The 13,450-nt window shown below is 42.7% G+C and overlaps 1 protein-coding gene across 2 annotated transcripts in view; it reads left to right on the forward strand.

Annotated features, from left to right (window-relative positions):
• The window catches only part of LOC147712348 (von Willebrand factor A domain-containing protein 5A-like), a 103,777-nt gene extending 90,996 nt beyond the window's left edge, over positions 1-12,781 (forward strand). For both annotated transcript variants that reach the window (XM_086920318.1, XM_086920319.1), the window contains exons 5-6: positions 2,528-2,654; positions 12,548-12,781. In XM_086920318.1, coding sequence (XP_086776444.1) covers positions 2,528-2,654; positions 12,548-12,627 — 207 coding nt within the window. In that variant the 3' untranslated portion in view covers positions 12,628-12,781. The remainder of the gene's footprint in view (positions 1-2,527; positions 2,655-12,547) is intronic.
• Positions 12,782-13,450: the final 669 nt, after the last annotated feature.

Here is a 13,450-nt window from a genome sequence, read left to right on the forward strand (position 1 = left end):
ACCTAACAGGAACCTCAGGTCGACAGACGCGTTCCTCGCGGTTGTTCCCAGAGTGAAGCGAGCCAGGTCCGGGGGCAGGATGTTCTCCTTGAACACCGCCAAGCTCTGGAATGCTCTCCCCTTCTCACTTCGGTCCAACCCGGACTTACTCTCGTTCCGTAAAAGTCTGAAGACCCTGCTGTTCGTTAACTCCGATTCCCCCTAGATCCCCTCCAGGTACTCCTGCTTCTACTCAGCGCTTGGACGCTCTTGGGCAGCAACGCGCTCTATAAATGCTTTTACAATTACAATTACAATTACAGTGTGAATGGGACCCCCATCTGGGCATGCCTATCCCACTTAGGGCGTCACACAGAAGTATATGCAAAACAAGTTATGCATAGAATACTTGTATTCATCTCAGCTAGTGATAGTTTTCCCAAAGCCACATCCCAGTCCATCATTATTTTTCACATCATGCCACCCAATCATATTCAGATCTGTCTTAAGCCAACTCCAGTGGGAACAGTCAAGCCAGAACTGCTAGGCCAAATCTTTCCTCAACCAGAAAACAAGCAGCACAAGACCTGTATTGTTCTTATTGGAGTTGAACAATCTGGTATAGTTTAAGTCCAGTGTCAGAGTGTGTATGGCGCCCACGTGAGGGTACACCTGCCCCACGTAGGGCATCACACTGAAGTATGCAAAAAAAGTGAAGGATGTAATGCTTGAATTAATCTCAACCACTGGCAATGCATCTCAGTCCATCGTTATTTTGCACACCATGCCACTTCAGTTTTGGCTCAGCCATACGCAACCAGTCCTGACCCTGCTATAATGGAAAACGTCCAGCCTGAACAGCAAGGCCAGGCCCTCTCTGAACTAGAACACAATAATTGACCTAAGTAAAGTTTGCATTGTTACTAAAAGAACAGAACACTGAAGTTAAAACAGCTCACACACAGTTAACCTTACGGTTAGCTATCACATCTCTTTCAGTAGCATTTGCCTGCAAGATGCCATGTATGAATGTTCAACACAACCCATTAGACAGAACAGATCACGTACTGTACATCAAGCACAGTTTAGATGTGCAGATACATGGCTGAAATGAATAACAGTTCTGGTATGTCCTGTGGATGACATTGCCGAACGCACACTGGGCCAAATTCACACCTTATTTCAGTGTCTAAGTTTGTCGTTCACGTTTAAATAAGAAAACAGTACGTTTGTAATTTTAAAACATTGGTTTCATACCTAGAGTTGTATTTACTCACTCATAGGTCTCCCTGTGATTAAATCTACTCATATCGTTGGGGAGTGGACTGTGCAAGGCAAATGTTTTTAGAATTTGTGACTATCCTCAAACACATGAATATATACACCTGAGAAAAAAAGAATTAACAAATTTCTTTAAGCTTGTTCCTGGAAATCGGCAAAAGATACAGGTTTCCAGACATTACTGGATGAGGTTTGCAATTGCCAAATTTACATTACAATACTAAATTTACACCCATGCAAGCCAGTAAACTGTTAAGTGCTGATTATACTATTTTGGAAAACGAGACCTGTTGTCTCTAACCGCCAGGTAACGGGTATATTCTTGACACCACCCATAAAGCCTACTTTGAGTGACATTTGCACAGACACCAATATCACATACCACTCAAAGGGTGAAGTGTGAAGTGGATGGTACCAAAGAACTAATGAAGGAAGTTGGTCGATGGAACCATTAATCATAGAAATCACAGTAATTCAGTTGTCCATTCAGTAGGTGCGCAATTTGTCTCCAATCTATCCAAGAGCATCCCAGATGATCCTACACATATCAATCCAATGATCTCCCTCTGCACCAAGCAAACGTTTGCAGAGTCCTGGGCATGGAAGCTCTAAAGTTTTTGTGTGAGATTTTAGCTTTAGATTGTGATGAAAAGGATGAAATTGTGTGGGTGGCGCCTGAGACAATACCACTTTGGGAGTCATTTAGAGGTTGGCAGGTTGTGAGACTGGCAGTTTGGATATACAAATGAGTGGCTGATTTTGGGATGGAAACAAAGATTGATTTTGAGTGGATTTAGTACGATCAGGAAGTCAATCAAAGACAACAGCCAGTCTTCCAGGGGAGGCTAGTTCTCATGCATTGGGAAGTCTGCCATGTTTAGGGCATATTTACCAGTATGCCACAGCCTCTGTCTTCAGCTACCCTTCCCGTGTCTATGATTTACCATTTCTGTCTCCAACTCTACAGCCCTTTCTCTAGCACTCTCTGTATCTATAACTTGTACCCTTTGTCTCCAGCCCTAACTGTACCGTGCCCATATTTCATTTTTAGCTCCCCCACCAATTGTCTCATGCCATTCTATTCAGCACTTCCACGCTTTACCTCAAGTTCTCCAAATTTGTGTCTCCAACTCTTCCCTCCTCTCTCTTCAACTCCTTAACTCATTTTATATGATGTTCGTCTTCCCAAGATGTCTGTGTATTTTGAAACTCAGTTTGTTTACCTTTTTCTCTCTCTAATTACTCTTCACTTACTCCTCTCTCTCAGAACACTGACTCAACTGTGTGGGCCACAATCCTCGCCCTAATCTGGCTACATGCCACCAGCCAGGATTGCTACGATGACTGGGAGATACTAAAGGCAACCGCATTCTGTTGGCTACGAACCATACAAGGTGAGACCCCAGAGTATAGAACTGAGCTAGGAAGGAAAATCTTGAGCACCTGCAAGCAAGAAAGGGTTTATCTTAACCTTCTCTCTTGCCCTGTCCTATGCCCTGCATTCAGCACCTCTCAATGCTTAATCAAGGGCCAATGAAAACGTGACATCTGCTTGTACTCTTTCTCTCTCTATCTTTTCCTATATTCTTGTTATTTGTAAATTATATATGCATCTTTATCCCCTGTCCATATGTGGCTCTGTCTCCCTTTTTCCTTTATCTGCAGTTCTCTGTGTCTCTGTCCCATATCATAAATTCTGTAACTCTCTCTTACTTGTATCCACTGTAGATCCACGTCTTTTGCCCAATTCTCACTCTCTTATCTCTTTTTTTTATCTCCAGTTATATATGCCACTTTCCACTACCTCATCTGTTGATCTTTGTCTCTCCCGATCTCTTATAAAACCCCTAAATCTCTTTGCATCTTTTCGCATTCCCATGCTTGTATGAGCTATAGTAAATCCTTAGTTCTGGAGACACTGTACCCAGAAACCCTTTATCGCAGTCTGTGTGGAAATTCACAGAATTACCTGTACGCAACTCAACCTGCCCCTATTCTGACCTTTAGCAGTACCTTCACCTCCACCACGATGTAGCGTAGTATAAGTTTACTCACTCTGGTTCTAACTTGAAGCCGCGATGGGTCTTGTCCTTTTCTCACCCTTCCCTAGTCCTTTGTACCATCTTTGATATTTTATGATTTTGATGATACTGAAAGTGGGTGTATGGTACCTAGGCCATATAGCACCTCGCGCAAAGACCTGAGACTGGACCGTAAACAGTGCATTGTCCTTCAACTTTAACTAGAGGAAAGGCTTTGAAAAGACAGGTTTTAAGAGCTTGGCAAAAGTGAAGAAACTGGAATTGTCATATAATGTTGTGACAGAATAGCCTTAGAAAGAAGCACCATTTTATAGTAGTTCAGTGACCTACTTGCAATTAAAGGATTGTAGAGTCAAAGTGGATATTTATCAAAGTGACATGTGGCCGGAAGTTTGAATTTCTGTCTTGGTGCAACCTTGTAATTTAGGCGCGGTCTTGAAAGTTTAATATGTAACTAGGATAATAATTTTTTGTTTAATGGCTTCTCGGTAGCATCATTGGTGATATCTCATATCTTAGTAATTGCTATCCATGTCCCATTTGCTTATTTTATACTCTTAGATGTGTCCGTCCTGATGAAGGGGCTATAAGGTATTTTACCGGAAAGTGTCAGCTTCCCCAGTTTCATTGGGTTTTGACTCATTCAAGGAACGACATGTCACTGAACATAACTTAGGACCACCCAGAATTGCCTCCAAATCCCTGTTCTCCCTGGCTGATGGCTTCAGAGATGGGGGGCATCCAGATAAAATCCGTCTTCAACGCTGAAATGTTTTAATTGCTGGCGTTGCCTTCCTTTTTAGAATCTTTTGGACCATTCGATTTATCATTTTTTGTTGTTTTGTATTGCCACTGCCCTTCAGTGCAAAGCTAACTACTTATGACCTATTTTCTGTGTAAGCTTAAAATTGTCTTAAAAGCACTGCTACTTTGTGAGGATAGTAGTGCTGTTTGTCTTTCCTTGTATACTATTACATTGTAATAATGTAATTCATCTGTCAAAGGTGAGTAAAGGTCCCACTTAGTGGGAGATGTAATAAAGAGGTTTAAGCCTAGCAGAAATAAGTGTTCCTGAGGGACAGTGTAAGGTTTGTTATCGGGTCACAAGAGCATGCACATTTCCCTCCCTTTTGTTTTATCAAATTGGCATCACCATTGACATTTCTAGTGACACCATTCCTCCACTGTCTTTGGACTGCCTTAAGCTCAAACCACTTTCATCTGAGCCTGCTTTACATGGTTGCTGGCCATGACCATCAGGCTACTGGGGCATGGTTTACCCTTTGGCCAGACCATGCTTCCCTTGCTACACTCTCTGCCGGGAATGGACTTGCAACATTTGCATGCAAGCAGCAGAGGTCCTTGCAGGTAAGCACGGTGGGCAGGGCCGGGGGGATGTCCATAAACGATAGCATGGGAATTATTTATATATTTAATTTTCCCTATTCCGTTGTCTATCAACTACCCCCCTTGCCCACCCCACCCCACTGCGCTTACATGCTCAGACCGCCGTTGCATGCAAGGCTTGACATTTGTTGATTACCGGCAACCTTGGCCCTGTTTCACAAATGTTCAAGAAATTCAACAGCAACTTAGCCCATCCTCCTAAGTTTCACCCTTTAAACGTTTTCTCTGATTGGTCGAATAATGCTAAAACTGTATAGAGTTGGAGGTCAGAAAGATGTTTGCTCTCTACTGTAACAAAAACCGCTAAGCAGATGTACACTAAAACTGACACAAAAATCTAACTCCACTTCAGTAGTTTTCATAAATATGAATTGTGAAAAGGTATTAGATCTATAAATGTATAGAAATGTTGACCATTGATATAGTTTACAAACCTCAATTTCAGACTTGAAATTGAATCTAAATATCCAGGAATACTCGAACCTTTTCCACACACTACTATTTGGTGGCTTTGATAAAGCGCTTCTTTTGACATGGTCAGCCCCCACCTTTTGCCTAGTTTTGATGTGGCTTTGATTGTAGTGCACAGGGTCCCTGCCAACCAGGTCCCCTGTGCAAGTGCCTCTTCCCTAAAACTTATCCACAATTGGTACTTTTTCCTCCCTCTTAGTTCCTAGTAAATGGTACCCTTGGTACCTAGGGCCTGGGAGCTGAAGAGGGTTCCCTGGGCTCACCCCACTAGGACCATGCCACGGCCCTTGCAGCTGGCATGCCCCTTTGAGGTGAAAAAACAACAAAGTCAACATGGCACCCTGTCTGGGTGCCATGCCAGCCAGCACTGCATGTAGATGTAGGTAATTCACCCCTCTAGAATTTTTTTTTATTTCATACGATTTTATATAGCGCGAACATGACCCGAAGGTGTCAGAGCGCTTTACAAAAGAACCAGTTGCGATACATAAGGACTTAGGATTACAAGAGTAACATAAAAGATACAAACAGAAAAAATTGCAAGTGTACAAGTTGTAAAGTCACACAAGGAAGAGATACAATCAGAAAATTGCAAATGTACAAGTTGTAAAGTCACTCACGGAAGAGAAACAAATGGATAAACTCTAAGAATCACATAGGAATGGTAGTGAGTACAAGGGTTTACTACATATACTAGTGGTTAGAGTTATCTCTGTATACATATATATATACAAATAGTAGATTTGCTCAGGGCTGGACAAATATATATCACATATTTACAGAGTTAACAGGGAAATAAAAAAAATAAAAAAAGGGGTAGAGAGGGGTAGGTGGGGGAGAAGAGTCGGAGGCTGAGTTTGGTGAGAGGAGAGAGGGGGACCTGAGGGGGAGAAAGAGATAAGGCAGTCCAGAAAAAGAGAAACGACTCAAGGTTGGCAGGATGGAATCCAATGGACCAAAGGAAAGGACAAGAATCCACAAAATGGCGGCCCCGGGTTGTGGGAATCGATGGAAACCATCTCAAGATGGCAAGATGCACCCTGTTCAGGACCCAAAACCATGAGAGCAGAGTTCCATTAAGTGGGGTCGGAGGGTGGACGCAGTCACAGCACCAAGGGAGGACAGTAGAATATCTGCTGTTTTCGTGCACAGGCACAACCCCACAAGGGCATCAGGCTGACGACCCGTGCAACAAGGAGAGCCGAGAACTGGAGCGAGCCTCAGAATAGGTAGGGACCACAGAGACCGAAATAGAAGAGTGTCCCACATGTTGCCTGCCCCACTGGGAACAGTGACGAATTCAGGCCAAAATCCATGAATGAGGAGGGAAGCCGTTAAACAGCAAGCGCTGCAGAGGAGCCCTCCGCCATCTTGTGCTCAGCAAGTGTGCATCTGACCCGGAGAGTTCAAGGCCAGGGGGGGACAGGTCATCGGAGCCCCCCACCATCAATACCAGAACATCTGGGAAAACACCAGGGTGAATAGCTGTGCCCCTGCTCACTGTCTACCATCCCGCGGTGCGTGACAGCAGACAGTGGAGACCCCATGCATCCAGCTCTGCGCTCACCCCTCAAGAAGCACATCCTCAGCCGCCAACTCCGCTCCGATCTCCTGCACCGCGATTGGCTAGGCGAGGCTCGCTGAAGTGCTGGGGGTCTCTGAGAGGGCCCGCCTTACAGCCCTAAGGCAGGTACACTATACAGCAGGTGAGGTCATATCTGCTTAAATATTGTAAGTGCCAGGGACCCAATAAAGAGGACATCAGCTGGAAACTCAACAACTTGAGTTCCACAACACCATGATGGCTTCACTGAAACCAGGAGTGTTTGGTACCAAACAACTACTTGTAATAAATCCACACCGATCCCAGTGTGAGATTTATTACACCATGTACTTAGAGGACACCTTAGAAGTGCCCCCTGAAACCCTACCAACCCTGGTGTGGCCCCTAAAAGGCGTTGTGCAACCTGCCACACACACATATTTCTGGTCCCCTGGGTAGAGCGTCTCTGCTCCCTGGCATCAGAAACAATTCACATCCTGGGCAGAGATGTCACACCTCCTCCTCCAGGATGGGCCAGTGCTCAATGGGGAAGCTTCAAAGGCCTACCATCTTTGTAATGTGACCCCCCCAGCCTCTGCTACTAGCAGCATATGGCAACCCCTTGTTTGCACCCTCACTTTGGACTTGAAAACTGGCCAGAAACCTTAGGAGAACAGAGGGTAAAGTGAAGTACATCTTTTAGTCCAACCTTGAAAAACGAGCGAGGACCTAAATCGGTATAAAATGTTCTTTATTGCCACCCAGCTAGTCCGCTATTATATATATTTGAACAAATGACAATAATGGATATACTTAAACAATATTAAGAAAAGTATTGAAGTAGGGGAATAATAGATATACCATTCCCACTCCAGTCTGTGCTACAGTAGGGAAAGCATTGTACTTTGGACGGGTAAGATTTACTATTCCCAATACAGTCTCTGCAACAGTCGAGAAAGTGTTGGACTTCTGAGTGGTGAAATTTACTATTCACACTCCAGTCTGTGCAACAGGAGGGAAAGCATTGGACTTCAGAGGGGTTAAAATTACTATTCCCAATCCAGTTTGTGTAACAGTAGGAAAAGTACTTCACTTCAAACACATAACATATTTGAATAACCCTATTAATTTACAACAAATATAAAACTCCTAATACAAACTTTATTAATGAACCAAAAACTAAATATTTATTTTAAAATCAAAAACAATGTAACAATTTACATTATTAATAAACAATGTAATAATTAATTATCAATTTAAAAACGTTTTATCTATTTATTACTCACCTTCCCACACTATAACCCCACAAACCTAGCAGCCCACACTTCAAATATAACTAAAAATATATAATTATACACTATTTTCATAATGAGTAATCAAATAAATAATACATTAATTGCTCATTATTACTGAATTACCTTCCCTCCCTGTACCCTTAGAAACCAACAGCGGCACCTTATATTTGATTTAAATTGAATTATTACACAATTAACATAATATTCAATTAAATAACAATAAATAATTGTTAATTAAGTATACTTAATTAACTGCCTGGCCTATGCCCCTACAAGCCTAGCAACCCGCTACAACACTATAAATTACTATTAGAAATTAAATTAAAAATTATAAATCTCTTGAAATTACTGGCTATATTTAAAAATATTGTTAACAAATATACAAACAATAATAATGGAAAATTGATATATGAACTAAAATGCATGAAGAAAAACAATGTTTTACAACGAATGATATTCTTGAAAGCGATATTACTTACCTGAAAAAAATCGATATTCTGGACAACAATATTTCTGCATTTTGATATTTTTGTATCTCAACATTTTTTCAGATATTTCTGTAACTTGATATTTAAACTCGATATTTTGTCCAAATACTGTGTGCTGCCCTTCATTTTTGTAAAAGGTGATTAGTACTTGGTTGACAGGCAGAATCAACATTTTAGTTTTGCCAGTGTTCTCCTCAGGATGAGGGCACTCTGTAGATGCAGCCTTCCTTTTGTTTATTTACCATTAACATGTGAAGTGTGAAGGCGCACTGGGAGTCGAGGAGATCCCGAATGGAATAATCTCAACCAGGAGGAGCTAGGCTTGGCTCATTTTTGGCTCAAGGGTCCAAGAGGAACTCACGCTGAGCCACAACCAAGCATCTGCCTCGAGCCACGTTTGAGCCTTCAGGGGCTCACCCACCTCTACAAGGCCTACCTTCATGTTCTGCTTGTAACACGCTGTTGGCTCCTAGAGCAGTGGGACTGGTGAAGACAAGGGGGTGGGTGATTGGAAGAGACCTACACATCTGGATGTGTTTTTTCCTAAAATATTTTTCTTGTACGTCTATTCTTAATGGACAAGCGTCAGTCATTCTTTCCCAGCTCCCTCTCTTTTTTATCAGCCAGGAAAAGCATAGTGTCACTTATTGGCTGTAATATCTGTCTAGAAGTCCAGTTCAGTCTGCAAACACAAAATCATTCTCCGCACTTTGAAAAGAAGAGCACAGGTTACTGTATTTTTACAAATAAGGTTTGGAACCAAATTTTCCATTGGGCAAACACACCTTCAATAAAGAACCATGGCAGTAGAGCCAAAACATCTCTCGAACTGCTCTTTGCACAGGGGTCCACTAAGAAAGGCATTAGCCAACTCTGTTCCACTTTATGTGGCCTGTTACAGCCAGGGCGACAACCCTTCCAGACAAGACCTAGGCACCATTATTGCAAGCGGCACTTGGCAGAAGCTCTGAGAAGGCACAGCCAAGAGCTTCAGCTGCTTACAACAATGGTTAATTTGTAAAAACTCCTTACAAGATGGCACTTTCCCACTATACAACTGCATGCCATGATCAGGACTCCCAACCTCTGTTGCAGGAAGTGTAAATTCAGGGGCACCTGCCTAAATGTGCCATTGCACACATGTTAAATGCTCCTGTGTGGAGGTGCTTCTCTTGACCCCCAGATTTGTTCAGTGACTCTGTCGATGCACCCTCTGGTTCTTTCGTTGGAAGAAGTCAGAGAAGACTCGGTTTACCCATATTCTACCCCTAGGGCCAAATTGCTCAGCTATTTTTCCTTTTAGCTGCAAAAATTGCCAATAGCACATACCTGGAAGAATCCCCACCCACCTCTAGCCGCACCCTATGGTGTTCCAAGGTGTGGCCCATATATTCCATGGGACGCTTGACCGTAATAGTCATGGACAGAATGTATACATTTAAATGCACTTGGCTGCCTTTCAAAACTTTTGTAAGAAGGACTGAGCAGAGGTGAATCCAACCACCATCATTCCAAACATTCTACAAGCCGATTGGGTGGTCTGTCTTTATAAGATAGCAGATCCGCAGGGGAGGAAGATAAATCCCTATGATGTAATTCCTCTCATACGATTCTGTGTGCCAAAGACCTACCTGCTTGATGGTCCTTTCGGTAATAGTGCTGTGCTGTGCTGTACTGTATGTTGTTTTGACTGCAAATGTGATGACTGTGTCTCCTTCATTGCCTTTCCCCTTCTTCCCCTGGCACGGCGACGAACCTGGAACCTCCACTATCCTCTTTTATTTCCACCTTTCTCCCTTATATTACAACATTTTATAAATAAAGGTTTTTAAAAAATGAGGTTTTAAACTTCGGTGGAAACCCAACTTCGGTGACTAAACAAAAAAACATATTTATCACACAGACCTAAATATTCGCACAGCCTTGCACAGAGTTGTTTACTTACAGCACAGTACACTTGTTGCAAATAACTACAGACCACAATTCCTGCTTCAAAAGTCGGGTCCTCATGTACTGTCCCAAAATGAAACATGGGTGCTGCTGTTACAGAAACGTTACACAAGAGGGGGGTTGTACCCAATAAAGTCACTGGGACCTGGGTGCTATATGGTATATATAAAGAGGGGTCCCAGTAAGAGGTATCAAAAGTACACATGAAAAATTCTTATATGTATTTTTGCAAAATAAAAGTAAGGAGAAAATAAATTAACACACTTTTATTTAATCACAACGTCTTTTTAAGCTGCATATATCATTCTGGCAACACAATTATTTAAGTGCCCCGGGAAGAGAAGGGTGGGATGGGGTGTTTGTGTGAAAAAAGAGGGATGTGCAGAATTGGTCATAGTGCAAGCAACAACATCAAAGCATAAAACATGCATGGAATAACATCAATCTGGCTTCAGAGCACTGAGCCAGTATATGAAGGTGGAGTAGCTAATGCTCTACAAATTAACATGAAACCATGCTACCACCGCTAATGTTAATAATCTAAATGTTGGTTGCGCCGGCTGGTGTGGGGTTGTAGCAGTCGTCGTTTCGACCCCAAAGCGAAAAGGTAGGTATACGTAAAACCTTAAGACGGGGTCTTCATCAGGACAAGGGAGATCAAGAGGGGCGTGTAATTCATGGATAGTTGGGCCCTCTGGCTCCAATGGGGAACTGGAGAACTTAGAACAACTTATTAATTGAGTTATCAAGCTCCTCGGGTCAATTTCAGTCAAATGCCGTAATGTTCATCTCAGTGTTGTCAAGGGGGCTCAGAAAGGCATACCGATCCTTGCTAATACAGTTAGTCCTATCCCATCATGATCGTCTCGGTAATGCACGGGCGGGTCAATTTCAGGCCGTCCTTTGGTAAAGAACGAGCCGCAGCCGCGGTCTTCGTGAACTCAAAAAGAGATCTCCAGGTCCTCAGGCAGCGTCTTCCGGTCTACAGAAACGTCAGGTCAGAGAGTACTGTCCCAGAATGGAGAACCCTGTAGATTAGTTTTCGCACCTTCATGCTGCAATGGGAGAACCAGAAGATGCTGGTAGAGCAGCCCTCTTCATCATTCTCCCATTCTGAGGCTGCACATTTCCAAGAACCTGCGCCCTCTGGCATTGCCATGCCAATACTCATCCGATGCGCCATAAAACGTATGGAGCAGACAAAAAGAGTAATACCAATTACACATCTGTGCCTGACCACTGTTTTCCACCTGTTTAAAATAGTTTGCATCAATCACACTGTATCTTCCCTGTTGTTTTTCAGTGGAGCGAATGTTGTTACGTTGACATTGAAGTTGATCTGTTTCTGGGTTCGATGTTATGTTTAATTCAATGTAGAACCAGAACACATGAAGTTAGTGGATTAGTTACGTACTCATTCTGTTGCATGCTCCAGGGAAGGCAGGTTTGCAGTCACTGGGTAAATGAAAGGAATCTTCCCAAACTTGGGCAGAAACTGGGGCTAATGAATGCAACATGCATCTGATGTCTTCATTCTTTGGTTCTCGATGCTGCTCTTCGGGTAGGTCCCCCAAAGTGTGAGATGATTCCCATCGCATATGTGAGTCACAGGGATTGTTTAGTCATTGTCCTGGACCTTGTTACAGAGTGTATGTCTCGTACTCTATGTTTTGGTCAATGGGAGTCTTTGACTATTTTCTCATACCAGTATCCCTGTGCATAAGGTTTATCCCATATCAGTCTGTCCCTTACACCATTTCTTGGTCACAAGGTGTCTCTTACCCTTACGCTATATCTCTTTTGCTGAGCATTACTGTTCTTGACTCCATATGGGTTTCATTTGGAGGATCTGACTCCTATCTCTGTCACAGGGAGTCTGTCCCTCATCACCTATGACCAAACCTTGGAGTCTGTGTCTCTTTCCCAAATGTGGATCATGTCTGTCTGCATCTTGTGCCTGAGCAGTCAGTGTTTCTGTTTGTATTTCATTTTCCTTGATATTTATCTTGACCTGTGCGCGTCCCTCTCTGCCCAATCCACCATTTCCCTTTCATCTCCTCTTCTCTGATGAGTCTTTGGTTTTTGTTCTAGATCTGCCTCTGCTTGAGTGTGTAGAAGCTGGAAACACCTTGCTCGGCACATCTGTGGATTCCAGCGTGTTGGAACTGTGAGTCTATAGGCTGACTGTAGGCCCTTCGCCATTCACCCTTCAGCTATGAGTCCCAAACCCACAGCTAGAGCTCCTACAGAAGATCAAAGATGGGAAGAATTCATAGATCAAAATATGTGTCATTTTTGATGAATTAATAAACAGGTGAAACGTACATCAAAGGAGTGTGGTGAAATAGTTGCTTCTTTTTGCTATCACTTTATAGGCATTGATGGAGAAGTCATTGCCTGCACTCTCACCACTGCTGGTCTTTTACTGTTTTATGTTTTAGCCCTTGTTCACATGGAATGTCCTACTGACAACTTGATGAAGGTAGCTTTTGGCCATTTAACATGTGCTGAGTCTACAAAACCTGTTCCGTCATTTATGCTGAGGATAATCCCAGAGTAATTGTGGGTTCACTTGGATGTAAATACGCACACACACACACGCATGTGTGTATATATATATATATATGTGTGTGTATGTATGTGTGTGTGTGCATACGTATGTATACACACATTTCTATAAAAATAAAGTTCACAGCTTGTGAGGATAAATCCAAAAAAACATAAAGTTGTTTATCCAGTACAGTACATTTGCCTCCTTGCATTACTATTCCAGTCCTGTGTATTCAATATCAATTTGTATGCGGATCATACACAGATTATCCTGAATGTTTCAGCTACTTCCTCTGCTAAGCATGGTGCTTTTAACTTCTGCATGCCAGCAGTAACATAGTCAATGACCATTAAGTGCCTCAAAATGAACAGCAGAAAAGCTGGTAATCTACCTGTTGATCTGTGAACTAGAAACACCGACCGCCCCAGTTACTCTGGTTAAAA

Source organism: Lissotriton vulgaris, chromosome 5 (genome assembly GCF_964263255.1).
Source record: "Lissotriton vulgaris chromosome 5, aLisVul1.2, whole genome shotgun sequence".
Taxonomy (NCBI): Eukaryota; Metazoa; Chordata; class Amphibia; order Caudata; family Salamandridae; genus Lissotriton; species Lissotriton vulgaris.